Below are 15086 nucleotides of genomic sequence, written 5' to 3'. Positions count from 1 at the left end.
TTAATCCTAAACGACAGTGTCGAAGACATAATTGACCCTAAACGTTAAACTCCAAACCTTGCATGTGTGCGAAACAAAAGGCGGGAGCAGAAGCTGCGTCATTAACCATTTTCCAAATAATTAATCTGGTTTAGCATATAAAAAAGAGTAAATCACAAGGTAAAATATGAACATATGTATTGTGGTTAATAAGAAATTATATAGAGGAAATAGTACACAAGACATGTGAGAGAACAGAAGTGAAGAGTTGTTGAGAACAGCTAGAAAGTTTTGTTTCTGTATCTTTTTGGAGATATTGTCAAAAGTGTATCAATTGTTCCTATCAAGCTGCTGAAATGGCAAGTCCTCAGTGTTAATTCACTAAAAAAAATTTCAGAGAGCCCTTCATATTCCACCTATTCCTTTTGTAACTTTGCGTTTTTTCTTAAATAAATTTAATTTATCAAACTATCTAATCTTTCAACATCATGTTTCCTTTTTCTTTTGGTATGCCCAAGAGACAAAGTTATAGGAGTTCAAGAGAAATGTCATGTTGGTTGGTGCTTTGTCTTAGTCTTGATTTTGTTTGTGTTCTGCTTGGAAATGCTGGGTCAAGTTATACCCTAAAAAGATAAAAGACACTTATCTAAATCTAACGGGAGCGAATGAAACATCGGTGTGATGTACGTGAAGGACTCTTCATGATCAAGTCAGAAATATTACTCAAGAAAGATTGCACAATTGGAAGTATATAGAGATTTAAGGTATGTGAGTTTACACCCTTTGCTCTCCTTTTTGGTTCGAGTATTCTTGATTTACCAAATGAAGTGACATACGACATAGCTGAAGATGCCGGGTTTTTACTCTCGTGTGAATAGTTATAAACAAGCCGACGACTACATATATTATATACCAATATGTTTAATAATATTATTACAACATAAAGTCTTGCCCCTTTGGGTCATTCTAAACATAATTAGAAAGCCAAAGCTTGCTAGACTGGATGGGTTATGTCTGTATTTATGCAAAGACATCATCCAGTAAAAATACATTATGCAGTAAAAATATATAAGTAATGAAGTACTACATCCAGTAAAAATACAATCCAACATCTGGTAAATAAGAAACAAGACATTAAAGGAGACAGGCTTATCTATCATGGCTTGTTTGAGAAGTTGCTGGATAGCCAATCGAGGCCCTCGTAGAGTCCTTGGCCGGAGGTGGCACTAGCAGCCTGAATGTACCTGTACAGATATGTTAAAACCATGGTGAGGCTAAGTCAAGTCATGTCAGATCATAAATCAAGACCCCTTCGGTAAGGCCGAGTCACGTTTGAATCTTCAAGTTTGACAACGTATATAACATGTCGGACTATCTAAGACAGCATTCCTTATCATGTAGATGCTATAATATATGTATGTAGCACGTTTTAGTTGTTACCATCTGCGTTGCCGGAGTGAATGCAGGCCAAGCTTATCAGTGATCTCAGAGACATTCATGGCATTCGGAAGATCTTGCTTGTTGGCAAATACAAGCAGTGTTGCGTCACGGAGTTCATCCTGCAACAACAAAAGAAAAAAGGATTAATTGATATTTGTATGGTACAAAAATTAAATTGTTTTGATAGCAATTTATACAAGGAACAAGGAAACTGACCTCACTGAGCATTCGATGGAGCTCATCTCTTGCTTCCAAAACTCTGTCTCTGTCATTGCTATCCAGCACAAAGATAAGACCTTGAGTGTTCTGAAAATAATGTCTCCATAGCGGTCGAATCTACATATAACATATAGTTAATCAAGAACAAATTCCCATTAGCTTAACCCTTCCTTTAATTTCTAGCTTCTCTAGCATAACAAAATCTCTCTCAGAAAAGGATTCAAAATAATCTATGTTGCAGTCACAAAGATCAGTACTACGACATATTATTAGATACACAAAACATACACATCTGCACTCTCTACCAGATTGTTTGTGAAACCGACATAGCACTACGCCAGAAAAATTAGTCTAAAAAAAAAAAAGAAAAAAAAAAACAAGAATTAGCTAGTACCTTGTCTTGTCCTCCGACATCCCAAACAGTGAAGCTCACATTTTTGTATTCAACAGTTTCCACATTAAACCCTGGTCACAGAAAAATCAATCGAAAACAATTTCCTTCATCCGAATTCGAATAGGTATATATACTTACATATAGTAAGTTGAAGAAAAAATAACAAGCAAAAGTTGGGGTAATCAATAATCAGTAGTATATACCAATTGTGGGTATGGTAGTGACAACCTCGCCAAGTTTGAGCTTGTAGAGGATGGTGGTTTTTCCGGCAGCGTCGAGACCCACCATTAGTATTCTCATCTCTTTCCTTGCAAAGAGGATCTTCACCAGCCTTGAGATTGCCATGCCCATTGCTTCCAACTTCTTTAACCAAACAGGTAGTTAAAACAACATGAGACCAAGAAAACGAAAACCCTAAAGAAAAGAAAATCCTTTTTCCTATATCATTTACAGGAAGAATAAACTGAAGGAGCGAGTTACCGGAGCGGAAAATCAGGCGGCCGAGAAATGATATGATAGTTCAAGGGCTGATCAGAAGCACAGGGAAGTAAAAGAAATAGACAATCGTGTGTTATATAAATTATAATAAATAAGGATTCTGTTACATTATATTTGTTTTTTTGTATATATGATAGTGGCAGCAAAGGAATAAAGGAGCAAGAGAACTGGATTCTGATGAAGATTGGAGGAGAATAATATAATTAAAAGAACGATTGCTTTTAATCGTTTGGGAATAATTTCATGCTGCAACTGTGCCGGGATGGGGATGGCTGTGATATATATACATTCACGTCGCAAGTTGGCGGGAAAAAGAATGTACATAGGATTTGTTGATCGAATATCGTCCATCATGGGGAACGTCGTAAGAAAATAACAGGCTGGTGTTACATGCATGGCTTAGTAGAATTTAGGGTTGATCAAATATCGTCCATACGACAGATTTTTACCGGACAGTATCTGCCATATGACAAGATATTCTACCCCGAAGTGCTCGTGTTTTGAGTAGCGGGATCCGATTGTATTTGATTCACAATTCCGGACAACAAATTATTGAAAACGTGTTCTCGACGGAATGTGAAAGCTTCCAAGGAGAGTAACAAATTTGTTAGCATTGCCTGAAACTGATTAAAGTATTGTGGGAAACCATGAAATCTAATCCAAAACAATATCATACATGCATATCATAACATTTTCATTGTACAGATGACAAATCAAAATTGCCAATTAAAAAAAGGACGAACTATTTTTACAATTTTTAGTAATACTCATAGACAATTCATGACAAAATCTGGGATCATATACGTCTTGATATCCGAAATGTAGTGCGCTAGTCATTTTTGGAGATGGCATCCTTGGCGGATTGAAGGGTGTTTGCCACCGCAGCAGCAGCAGTAGTCAGGACTCCGCCACTGGTATTTGTCTTGGCGGAGGGATGTGGCTGATGAACCACCTGCACATTCCTTTGTTCTTGGCCTTGCCCCGCAGATGAACGGATGTCTACTGTGTTCACCTTCGCCTCCTTGGCATGCTGTGCATTTATCTCCTTAATTTCCTGCATGAAATTCGATTCAGAAAACGAAGAAACTACAAGAAAAATGTAAAAAGTAAACAGATTAAAATTTGGGAGTGATCATACCTTGATGGCTTGTGCATTCATTTTGTAAGTGATGGTAAATAATTAACTCTGTCAGCTTCTTTAGGGAAAAATGGAGGTATTTATCACTGCATAGTGTTTGATGGGACGATTTCTCAGCCGAAGGAAGAGGAGCTCGAATGGTCAATGCCAAACATCCACAAGTTAACCATTTAGATTTTAGGACCTTTTTCATTTACTTTTATTACAAAATCCTACAACATTGGCTTCAAAAATCTTGTTAATTTATCAACCAGACTCATATTCAAGAACGCGTACCACACTTTTCATTAATAATTTTGTTCAATCGTAGAGTTTGGATGAAAAAATTTCAAAAGTTTGTAGGCGTTGTATTTACACGCATTCCTAATAGTCTAGGTGGTGTTTGTGCGAATATCCGAAACATATTTTTCTTTTAAGGGTTATTATACAAAATGATCCCTGAGATTTGTATGATCAATAGAAATGGTGTCTGAGATTGAAAATCAATAGCAATGGTCCTTGAGATTGTCCACCATCCATGATTTTGGTCATTCCGTTAAAAACGATTTTGGGCAATTGTCAAAGTTTTGTAACTCAATCGTTTCTTAACTAAATTCGACCCATAATATATCAAAATGAAGATAGGAAAGTGTAGAATAAGATTATACCATTTGGAAGCCCAATGGTTGCTGGATATGGCCAGCAAATAGCCTGAAATGTGACTGGTCTGTGGGAAAACTGGGAAACTAGCCGGAAACTGGGTAAACCTTAAACGTTCATAACTTCTTACTGGAAAACTAGCCGGAAATTGGGTAAACTTTAAACGTTCATAACTTCTTTAATACTCAACCAAATTGATTGATTCAAAAATGAAAATAATACTTCTTGACGAGATGTAGAGAATGTTACCTTTTTCGAAGGCTAACTCGCCGTGGGTTGGTAGGACAACGGCTTGAAAGTGGCTAACTATTTTTAAGTTAGCCACTTTCGAGCAGTTTTCCGGCCAAACTACGGCGAGTTAGTAGTTAAAAAAGATACCATTCTCTTTGTCTCATCTCGAAATATGATTTTTGTTTTTGAATCACTCAATTTTGTTGAGTATTGAAGAAGTTATGAACGTTTAAAGTTTACCCAGTTTCCGGCGAGTTTTCCCGTCGACCAGTCACCTTTCAGGCTATTTTCCGACCATCTCCGGCAATTATTGGGCTTCCAAATAGGTATAATCTTGTTCTACACTTTCTTATCTCCATTTTGATATATTATGGATCGAATTTGATTAAGAATCGATTGAGTTACAAAGCTTTGAAAATTGCCCAAAGAGTTTTTAATGAAAGGACAAAAATCATGAATGGTAAACAACCTCAACGACCATTTCTATTGATTTTCAATCTCAGGAACCATTTCTATTGATCATGCAAATCTCAGGGACCATTTTGTATAATAACGCTTCTTTTAATAAGGAACAAAAACACACATCAACAACAACAAAGCTTTTTCCCACTAAACGGGGTCGGCGTAAAGGGCATAAATCCTGTAGCAGAAATTAAGATATTTTCATTCATATTGTACCTGCTTCTTCTACCTTACAACAGAAAAGCATGAGACTGCTCTCAATCCAACAAGGCATAAAATCCCATGTCCCATGCCAATTACTTTGTTGAACTACATTTCGACAATTATATCAAACGGAACCGAAAATATAAAGGTAAGACTAAGAAGTTTAATGGATGACTGTTTTATGCAGAGATGGAACTGAGGAGATCAGTAAGTCATAAGGGGTGACCCACTACAATGGACATCAGAAGCGTCGGAGATCCTTTGTTTTGGAGATAATGTCGTCATGGCAGCAGCGTCAACGTCGAGATTCAGGTAAGTTTTCCTCTTTTGCGTCTCTGAACTTGCCTTCTCGTCTGAAGCTTCAGCGATTGGACTCAAGGGCTCCGCTTCCTTTGTGGGGCCAGACAGCATGGCTTGAGCTTCTGCCACCACCGATGCATTATCATCAGTTGCATATAGAATTTTCTGTACAGCAGCAACAACCTGTATGAAGAATAAAGACCATCAGCTTGCAGTTTGCCTATTTGTAGTGGTCACAGAAAAAAGTTTCAAGTAATTCTGACACCAAAGAAAACCAAAACCGAAGAGTGAAAGTACAGTACAGTTAGGTGTTCAATCTCAGGACTCTGGCAAAGTATCTCAATATCCCTGAGCTTTCCAAAGTAGAAATCCCGCTCCTTCTCAAGGCTATCCACCGACAGCTTCAACTCCGTGATCTGCATTCAAATTAGCATTAGACCATCTAAAATTTGTTGACTGAATTCTCCCTCCTGTACTTTCTGAAAGTACCTGTTCATCATATGCAGGGGGAGTAGGGCCTCCACTAGAAGAAGGCCTCGAGGTCTTCCCTGATTGACTTGTGGAGTTCACAGAAGGTGCTACATCATTTCTTCGAGCGGTGTGGGAGGACTGAGATCTTTGGGTAGCTGCTGCACCTTTAGCTGATGATTGCAATTGGGCACCTCTCTTATTTCCTTCTTTCCCAACCTTGCACGCTTCTTTCCCTCCTTTGCAAGCTTCTCTTCTTTCCAGAGCATTGTAACTAACAGAGACAACAAAAGGTATATCATCTATACACACAATTTCCCCCTAATTTCTTTGAAATAGCTGAAAGGCCAAAAAACTAGCAAACTGTCTTGAGTTAAATATTTCATCGGTTCTGTTCCGTAAGCATCCTATTCAAGGGTATGTTACGAATTTGCAGAGCATGATGGAGCCAGTAACTCTCCAATGACTAACCTAACAGAAAGGTGCTACCAAACGGAATGCAAATGAGAGAGCATAACTATAAAATGTCGAAATTAAATTCGATTCCTACAAAGGCAACAAATTGAATCAAAATGAAAATTCACAAGAATACGAGTTTTAAATTCATAGATGGATGAAGTGATGTGTTTCAGCATGCCTATCAGATTTACAAACACTCAAGAGTTCAATTTACAACAAAATGCAAACCCAGACAGCATATAAGAGTGATATCATTAAACCCCCAAATCGATATTAAATGAAAGGGAATTTCAAGAAAACAAATGCAATTAGGCGTCAAACTTACTTGCTCATACAGCCTCCATTGACAGAATCGCAGTATCGTTTCATCCACTGCATAAACTCCAAATTATCAAGCGGCCTTCCTTTCACGAGCTTGCTCACCTCAATGTACTAAAAAAACCCCCCAAAACACACACACACACAGAGAAAACAAAAAGGGTAAACACATCGCAGAAATTGAAGAAAAAAATGAAGATCAAATCTACTCCGGTTAGATTTAAACTACAAGAAAGAAAGCGAAGAAGATTGAACCTTGGTGATTTTGAGTTTGTTGAAAACGTCCTGAAGGACCTTGTAGTTCTGAATCATCTCGTACTCACTCTTGGCATCAAAATTGACCTTGTGCATCGGCACAATACCATTATGAACGGCATCCATGAGCTGGCAGTGAACGGCACCGGAACAAGCCTGCAAAACATAAGTCGGAGAAAATCGATGAGCCGAAAGAGTAATTCGAAAGGTAAAATGTTAGGGTTAGGGTTTGGAGAAAATACCTCTTCGACTTTGCTGAGATTGAGATGGAGAGTGGAGTTGATCCATGCCAAGATCTCTGTCCTGCCTACGAAGTAAGCACCGTCCATCATACCAATATTCGTCGCCATGGGAGATTCTGGTAAGGTCTCTGCGTCGAGAGAGAGAGAGAGAGAGAGGGGAATTTAAAAATGGGAGGCGTTTTGGGGAGCGGGATCTTCTCAATTTAAATTCAAAAGTGGCTTTCGGATCGAACCGTTTGTCTGGAAAGTTGGACAGCTGGGCTTTTAAACAGCTTTACAGAAGCCCAAACATTGAGCCCAATATTCAGGCTGCTTCTTGAAAATGCGTCTGTGTTATTTGCTTTTTTTTGTTTTTGTCAAACGATGGCAAAGCGTAATGGTGGGATATAGTTCGTTTAGATGTAACTTTAAAATGATCGCAAACGTTTTTTGTGAAAATATTTTGGAAACAATTTTTAATAAAAATGCTAGTAAATTATAAAAAAGCACTTCAAAGTGCTTCATGAAAAAACACATAACTGATGTTTCTTGTAGAAAACACTTTAAGTGCTTTTGGAACCTGAAAATATTTTCTCTAAAAGTGTTTTCAATTATTTAGGGGTGTGATATCCACACACCTTATTTTACTTCTCAGACACCTTTTTAATTTTCGGCTGTCAGATCGGATGAATTGAAGAAGATCAATGGACAGAAATTATCAAGGGGTGTGCGAGAAGTAAAATGAGATGTGTGGATAGCACATCCCTTATTTTAAAAACACATCCAAACATGCCCCTAATAGTTAACAAGGACTTTTGTCACATCCCTCACGGTTTTGTTCTGAGAACTTACACGAGAACTTCCCAGTGTGTCACCTATCATGGGACTGCTCTCACGCAAACTCACTTAACTTCGGAGTTCCGATGGAACCCGAAGCCAGTGAGCTCCCAAAAAGCTTCGTGCTAGGTAGAGATGAGAATATACATATAAGGTTTACATGATCCACTACCCAGTATGATGTGGAAAGTTACACTTTTGTATTGAGGGAATTGATTTTTGCACTTTTTTTTTTTTTTTTTTTTTTTGTACTTTGGTTCGATCCAATATCTAAAAAAAGAAGAGAGTCGTGCATTGCAAGAAGTAAAAAAAGGGGTGCAAAAATCACTTTTATTATACTACCTTATGAAGCAAGAATACTCTAATTTAGGTTCATATAGCGTAACAGATACTAATACGAGTCTGATACGCGAGATACATGCATGTATTGGGGGATGATATTGATACTGGGGATACGTGGCGGTATGCAGAGAGACGAATAGGGAAGTAAGGGATAGCATAAACTTGTCCATCAAACTGTAAATATTGTAAAGACGACGTGCAATATGTTGTAGACATCTTCAAGAACATAGAAAACTTGCGGTGTGATTACTTGTGACTCATCACACCAATTCCTAGATTGTAAGAATATTCAAGAATATAGAAACTTATCTAATCTCCAATCGAATTAGGTTTTTGTTCTTTGCGAAACAAAAATGATCAATCTTAGCGAAGTCTGCAAACTTCGGCTACCTTTAAGGAATACAAGATGATGATGGCATCGCTGGTCTATTTATGAATCAGAGCTATTGAGTTCGTGATTGAATTTTTTAAGTGTTCGTATTTTGATGCGTCTTACTCTGCTCTACAAAATCACGGTCTCACAAAATCTTATACATTTTTGTAATACTAGGTAACAATTGATTGTGTTTGTAAGATAAACGATGGCACAAAAGTATTTATCAACATTAAAGTCACCATCATAGCTTAAATCTTTGACATGAAATGACCAACATCTGCATCATCGACAAATTGGCATATAAATTATAAAAATCTTTAGTCAATTGGCATACAAGGACACTATTATGTTCCTCTACCTCCTATTATTTTGAGGTCCAAAAATAAAGTCGTGCACGATTCTGGGAATATTTAATGGTATTCCAACAACATACCTAATTATTTGACAAAGCAACATACCTAACCAATGACCCAAGAACTTCAATAACTTTAATGTGCATGATTCAGCTACATTTGTTTTACCTCTTTTAAGTAAGATTGGATTCTCATTCAGTACTACGTCTAGTGATATTTATTTTTATTTGAAAATGAAGGTCTAAGATTCGAATCTCGTGAATGATGAATTTGATACCAAATTGGACTATTTATTGTATGACTTTACCGAATTCTCTCTCCCTTAAGTATAAAGAACTCGATGTACTAAAAAAACCAAGACTGGCTTAGATACTACCGTTGTTTCGTGTTTGACGATACCAGGACTTAAGAATAAATGAGTTTGGCTGAGACTCGCATGGCCTTCAGACCTCATTGACTGGTCTTACACAATCCTGCGTAGAAGTGGGGGATTAGCTTGACTGCAGATTCTTTCCTCTTCCCTCGTCCGCAACTTCATCGTATCTTCAGTTCAACGCCGTCAATTCACGCTCCACCCCTGACAGACGATGCGCACCAAAAATTCCGATCAAAATGTTTATGTCAAGACCGTAAATTCCCACAAAAAATTTCCGTCAAGATTAGTCATGCCTCAACCCTTTTTGTCATTCGACGCTGTCAAGAAACTCCGATTGAAAATTCAAAGTTCTTGTTGAAGCTCTGCCTTAAGAGCTTCACAAATCTGTCCAATTTCGGTTGGGTAAATCTGTCTACGGGAGGGGGTGAAGAATCACTGCGCATATTAAAATTGAGGACGATGATCAGCTAACAAATTGTCAAATTTTCATCTAGGTTAACAAAATTGCCCAGAAGAAAATGGTCATTTTTGAAAGAGAGAGAGTGAAACGGAGGTGATGTAAGGGTTTATTTTGTTTTTTAGTTTTAATAATTTTTTTTAAAAAAAAAGTAAAAGTGTGAATTAAAAAAATGATTAATTACATCAACACCCTCTTAAGTTTATCGTATTCTCACAAAATCCTTTTACATTCGAAACATAACACTAATATCCCCTAAGGTTCTAGTTTACTTTCACTTAACCCCTTTAGGGCTGACGTCACTTTAAAATATTTTCTTAAAGATAAAGTTGCCCTCATTTTTAATTACTTTAAAAAATTAAAAATGAAAATTTTTTAAAAATCAATACAGGGTTTTGGGCCTCCCCTTCACATTCACCACATCATAATTGGAATTCTTAAGATGCTTCACCTCCTCCCTAGCCGTCCTCACAAGAAGCTACTCATTCGTCTTGGTTTTTCAATCAATTAGCCTCTCCACAAGCTTGGTTTCACTATTCGTCAGAAAAAAAATAAATATGAAAACCGTCGAATTCCCAAGAATCTTCCTCACGAAATGCAAGTTGTCGTTGAAAACTTCGAACGTTTTTATGCCAAATTCCGGAGAAGATCCGAGTACATGGTAGAGAAAGAAAGATAACGATATTTCTTTAATTTTTTATTTTTTATTTTTTATTTTTTATTGTTTAATGTAAGATTTTAAATTAGATTTTTATTCTATTTATTTAAAGGATTTTTTGTTTTTTTTTAAAGTATAATTATAATGAGGGCAAATTTATCCTAAAAGGGTTGCGTGAAAGTAAATTAGAGCCTCAAATGATGTTAGTGTTATGTTTCAAACATGAGAGGTTTTGTGAAAACACAATGAACCTGAGGGGGTGTTAGTGTAATTAACCCATTAAAAAATAGTAAAAAGGTTTTTGGGTATTTAGTCCAAGACTAGTCTGGCATTGCAGCTAGTCTAGTTCGAGTTAGTTTGTCGTAACAAATGAGACCTAACAAAGATTAATTATTAGTTGATCAACACTTAACCTACTACAAGGACTAATAATCCCAAAAACAGATGGATTCATACTGAAAAAAATTGGATGGATGAACCAACTACAAAGACTTGAGAATAAAATAAATCATACATACATCTCTCTCTCTCTCTCTCTCTCTCTCTACAAATTAAGGGTACAAAACATGTCATTAGAGGGCATAATAATATGATGATGAAGCAGAAGATGGGAATTTCTCAAGGACTTGTAGAGCTTCTTTCATTGGTGGTCTCTTTTGTGGGACAGGTGACGCACAATTGTACCCCAACTTGAAGCAGGACAACAGGGCCTCCTCTTTGCCCTCCAATTCACCTCTGATTGCCATATCCGCCATCCGGAAAGCCCTGCCACTATCATCCACTCCAACAAGCCCAAGACCCTGCACTGCCTCATCCACAACCACAACTTTCCCGGTTAGTAGCTCAAGCAATATCACCCCAAATGAGTACACATCCCACTTTGGGTTCGGCTTCAGGCTCCGAAGCGATTCGGGGCAATGATAAGGCGATGTACCCATAGAGCTAGGGCTCGGACTTGGGCCTGGACTAGGCCCAAGTGCAAAATCCTGAAAGCTATCCCGTGAAGCCGTTGATCTCTTGCTTCCGAAATTTCTTATCGAGCTTCCAATTTTGTAACTTGTGTCGCCGGACAAAAGTCTCTCAAGTCCAAAATCACCAATCCGGGGCTCCATGTCTGTGTCCAAGAGAATGTTGGTCGGCTTGAGGTTCCCGTGGACGTGCTTCTTTTCGTGGAGGTACGCAAGCCCACGGGCAACCCCTTTCGCTATCTTGAGCCTCGCTTCCCACGGTAAATGACAAGGCGACGAACCCACCTTCCCTGAAATTTTTAGGGCACATAATTAGTATCAAATTTCAATCATGATACATAGTACCAAATTTGGAAAAAAAAAAAAATCTCATTCACAAAGTCATTTATTAGACAACGAGGGAGACTCTTTCAAAAATAAGACTAACATGATTCTCTACCACCTCATGTTTGTAGCACAATATTTTATAATATTAGCACGAGAAATAACATTTAACTATACTAAACAAGCAAAAACCATTGGCTGTTATTATCATGTGAGTTAAATTACTGTGTGGAAGCGTCACTATCGGAAGACTTCTGGGGTAAGTGATGGTAACAAAAGGAGAAATACAGACGATTGACTTGAATGCATTAAAAAATAAATGTTAAGTTATACCTACTTCACCGTCGGAGGAGAAATTTTTTTAGTGTGATTGTCACACTGTAGCGTTTGGTTTTCAGTGCACGTTAGCGAAACCCGATACTATTTCACTAACATCCACATGCACAAAACTCAGAGGAAAAACAGAGGGAAACAGAGAGAACTCACTGTAACGTGCGTTTGCGAGGCTGCCATTTGGAACGAAATCATAGATGATAAGCTTCTCGTCGACTCCCCAATAGAACCCACGAATTCGAACCAGGTTCGGGTGGACCAGTTTGGCCACAAGCTTGATTTGGTTCTCGAAATCCTTGAACCGGTCCACACTCTGCTCCCCGATCCTCCGAACCGCCAACGAGCTTCCGTCTTCGAGCACCGCCTTGTACATTATGCTCGAACCGGTGGCGCCCAGAATGTACGCCGAGGCTTTGAGCAGCGTCTCGAGTTCTAGCTCCTTTGCGCCGTCGACGGTCACCAAGGTCCCGCCTTTGCTCTGTTCCTGCTCTTGCTGCCGTTTGCTTTCGTTACCCTTTTGCGGATTCTGCGCTGTCTGATGTTCTTCGGAATCGGAGGCTGTGGTGTCGGAGCTGTCTTCGTCTTCGCCTCTCTTTCTCAGGCACGACCATCTGGTGAACCCTTTCGATTCCGACGAGGAAGACGACCAGTCGTTGACTACCGGCGTTGAATTTGTATTAGCTTCTTTCTTGAGCTTTGCTGTGATCTCGGCCTTGGTGCTCTTCTTCTTCTTCAATCTGTATATATACAGGAAAACGAGAGCGAGGATTCCGATTCCGGCTATGTCGCCGGCGACTATTCCGACAATGGCGGCTGGTCTGAGCCCGGTCTGGCTTTGTTGCGAATGCCCATTTTTCGATCTCCGCGAACTGGTCTCTGGGTTCCTGGGAATTGCAGCAAATGCCGGAGGAGATTTCGGAGACGAAGCGTTGGGTGAAGAGGAAGGAGAAGAAGGAATCGGGCATGGGTTCTTGGTCGGTGGGCCACACAGATCAGGATTGCCGGTAAAAGACCCAGTTTCTTGGTTCAAGAACACCTGAGTTTCCGGGACTTCGCCGGTAAGATTGTTGAAAGATAGGTCGGTTTTGGCGTTACCTGGAATTTTCTCGGAAAATTCAGGCGGGATTTTCCCGGAAAGTCCGTTGTGGGAGACGTTGAAGTAACTCAGACTGTTGCCGCCAAAATCAGACGGCAGAGAGCCGTTGATCAGATTCGAAGACAGATCCAAAACCTGAACGGATTCGAACCCGCTCGGAAGACCGCCTGAGAAGTAATTATCCTTCAAAGAAATGATCGTTAGAGAGTGCAGAGAAGACAGATTGGTGGGCAATTTTCCCGCCAAGGCATTGTCGGAGAGGTTGAGACTCTGGAGGTTGGTCAGCTGAGACACCATGTCCGACAGCTCCCCGGAGATCAAATTGTACGACAAATCAAGAACCCGAAGCTCCGTGGCGTTGAAGAGCGACAGTGGGAGCGAACCGTTGAGGGAATTGTTGGAAAGATCGAGACTTTGAAGGTGTTCGATCATGCCAAGGTTGGCAGGGATCGAACCCAGAAGCTGAGAGTTGGGAAGATTCAAGCTTACCACTCGTTGGTAGTTTTCCGACGAGTTCCTCGGCTGCGGGGCGCAAACGACGCCTCTCCATGAACATGGCGTCTCGTCGTACGAATTCCAGGTGGCAAGAACGGACTGAGGGTCACGGAGGATAGAGAACTTGAAAGAAAGTAACAGAAGTCCATCTGTGTCGAGACCAAAAGATTGGACGGAGAGGAGAAGAAGAAAGCATATAAAAAAATGGAGGCTTTGGGAGCTCATGATGTTTTTGCACTGGAATCCCACATTTCTCTATCTAGAAAAACACAACAGATAGAAGTCTCGAGAGAGAGAGAGAGAGAGAGAGGAGTGAGATTTATGGGAAAAGTGAGGCCCATGAGGGGGAGGAATTGTTAAATATTATGGGGAAAAGTTGGTGTTGTGGGATGAACAGCTCACAAGATGGGTACCAATATGCTCTGTGTTTTTCGCAACAGCTGATGATCTGCAGATATATAAAATTTAGAAAAACTAATGAGAATGATTTGAAAATTTTGAGTTTTAATAATAATGATAAAATAAAGGGTAAAATGAATAGTATCATGATTGATTTTTTAATATAAAAATATAATTTTTTGTTAAAATAAACAGTATCGTGAGCTTTTCGTTAAAATTCGCTAAAATTTAAGCGCTTCTCTGAAGTTGATTAAATGCCTTCACATATTGCCTCATCTCTCTGCCATGCTCAATATTTAAGAAATAAATAAATAAAAGAAAATCTTAGAGTAAAAAAAACAGAGAAACAAAATTATGGAGGTGAAGTGAATAGGATCTTTTGCTACATGACATATAGGTGGAGTTTGCCAGTTGCAGAAGCTTTTCTCCTTTTAGATTGATTTTACAGAACTATTTGTTCTTATTTTAATTAGGTTTTTGGATTATTATACAAGGTGGATTGTCTGCCCTTCTATTTTCATACTCATCTCATGTTCTTTTGTTTGTGTGATTATGATTAAGTCACGTTAACATTTTATATTTCTATTATTTTTTGTTTTATTATTTCTATAAAAATTAATATAAAATATTGACGTGGCTTAACCGTGACCATACATCACAGGAGGGCATGAAAAAAATATGAAAATAAGAGGGCAGACAATCCACCTCCTTATTATACTGCTGCTGCCAGTAAAATAGGCTAGTGACCTAAACAGTGGGGTTCCCATGATTTTCAAATAATAGAGTCATAATATCAACCAAAAAAGTTTTATTGAGTTATTTCATTTAGCACCTAGTAGGCACATGT

The 15086-nt window shown here is 38.8% G+C and overlaps 4 protein-coding genes across 5 annotated transcripts; all 4 read right to left on the bottom strand.

Annotated features, from left to right (window-relative positions):
- Positions 1-854: 854 nt before the first annotated feature.
- On the bottom strand, positions 855-2626 carry LOC137748704 (ADP-ribosylation factor 2). Of its 2 annotated transcripts, none has more exons than XM_068488882.2 (6): positions 2513-2626; positions 2236-2395; positions 2033-2103; positions 1636-1755; positions 1420-1538; positions 855-1223 (listed from the first exon to the last, which is right to left on the bottom strand). In XM_068488882.2, exons 2-6 carry the CDS (start codon positions 2381-2383, stop codon positions 1136-1138), a joined length of 546 nt encoding a protein of 181 aa, XP_068344983.2. In that variant the 5' UTR covers positions 2384-2395; positions 2513-2626; the 3' UTR covers positions 855-1135. The 2 variants fall into 2 exon arrangements, with proteins under 2 accessions (XP_068344983.2, XP_088541319.1); XM_088685193.1 differs by having other exon boundaries at positions 2236-2392; positions 2513-2623.
- A 552-nt stretch (positions 2627-3178) lies between these two features.
- On the bottom strand, positions 3179-3824 carry LOC137746633 (uncharacterized). Its single transcript, XM_068486638.2, has 2 exons — positions 3669-3824; positions 3179-3584 (listed from the first exon to the last, which is right to left on the bottom strand). The coding sequence occupies exons 1-2, from the start codon at positions 3687-3689 to the stop codon at positions 3360-3362; spliced, it is 246 nt and encodes an 81-aa protein (XP_068342739.1). The 5' UTR covers positions 3690-3824; the 3' UTR covers positions 3179-3359.
- Positions 3825-5179: 1355 nt separating this feature from the next.
- LOC137748826 (microtubule-associated protein RP/EB family member 1C) lies at positions 5180-7436 on the bottom strand. Its single transcript, XM_068489016.2, has 6 exons — positions 7247-7436; positions 7005-7160; positions 6757-6863; positions 5994-6246; positions 5807-5920; positions 5180-5687 (listed from the first exon to the last, which is right to left on the bottom strand). Exons 1-6 carry the CDS (start codon positions 7352-7354, stop codon positions 5409-5411), a joined length of 1017 nt encoding a protein of 338 aa, XP_068345117.2. The 5' UTR covers positions 7355-7436; the 3' UTR covers positions 5180-5408.
- Positions 7437-11053: 3617 nt separating this feature from the next.
- On the bottom strand, positions 11054-14325 carry LOC137747234 (putative LRR receptor-like serine/threonine-protein kinase At4g37250). Its single transcript, XM_068487304.2, has 2 exons — positions 12403-14325; positions 11054-11882 (listed from the first exon to the last, which is right to left on the bottom strand). Exons 1-2 carry the CDS (start codon positions 14063-14065, stop codon positions 11197-11199), a joined length of 2349 nt encoding a protein of 782 aa, XP_068343405.2. The 5' UTR covers positions 14066-14325; the 3' UTR covers positions 11054-11196.
- Between the last annotated feature and the right edge of the window lie 761 nt (positions 14326-15086).

This window comes from Pyrus communis, chromosome 2 (genome assembly GCF_041283825.1).
Source record: "Pyrus communis isolate YQ-2024b chromosome 2, ASM4128382v1, whole genome shotgun sequence".
NCBI classification, from domain to species: domain Eukaryota; kingdom Viridiplantae; phylum Streptophyta; class Magnoliopsida; order Rosales; family Rosaceae; genus Pyrus; species Pyrus communis.
Note: the sequence above shows the minus strand (reverse complement) of the source record. Positions and strands in the feature narration are given on the sequence as shown.

Excerpts from the sequence above, each read along its gene's own strand:
- LOC137746633 (XM_068486638.2), bottom strand. The coding sequence starts at position 3,689 with ATGAATGCACAAGCCATCAAG. Across the intron at positions 3,585-3,668 it reads TGAATGCACAAGCCATCAAG|GAAATTAAGGAGATAAATGC; the intron begins GTATGATCACTC and ends AATTTCATGCAG.
- LOC137748704 (XM_068488882.2), bottom strand. The coding sequence starts at position 2,383 with ATGGGCATGGCAATCTCAAGGCTGGTGAAGATCCTCTTTGCAAGGAAA. Across the intron at positions 1,539-1,635 it reads TCCATCGAATGCTCAGTGAG|GATGAACTCCGTGACGCAAC; the intron begins GTCAGTTTCCTT and ends TTGTTGTTGCAG. Across the intron at positions 1,224-1,419 it reads TCACTCCGGCAACGCAGATG|GTACATTCAGGCTGCTAGTG; the intron begins GTAACAACTAAA and ends ATATCTGTACAG.
- LOC137748826 (XM_068489016.2), bottom strand. The coding sequence starts at position 7,354 with ATGGCGACGAATATTGGTATGATGGACGGTGCTTACTTCGTAGGCAGG. Across the intron at positions 7,161-7,246 it reads ATCTCAGCAAAGTCGAAGAG|GCTTGTTCCGGTGCCGTTCA; the intron begins GTATTTTCTCCA and ends TATGTTTTGCAG. Across the intron at positions 6,864-7,004 it reads ACAAACTCAAAATCACCAAG|TACATTGAGGTGAGCAAGCT; the intron begins GTTCAATCTTCT and ends GGGTTTTTTTAG.
- LOC137747234 (XM_068487304.2), bottom strand. The coding sequence starts at position 14,065 with ATGAGCTCCCAAAGCCTCCATTTTTTTATATGCTTTCTTCTTCTCCTC. Across the intron at positions 11,883-12,402 it reads CCTCGCAAACGCACGTTACA|GGAAGGTGGGTTCGTCGCCT; the intron begins GTGAGTTCTCTC and ends TAAAAATTTCAG.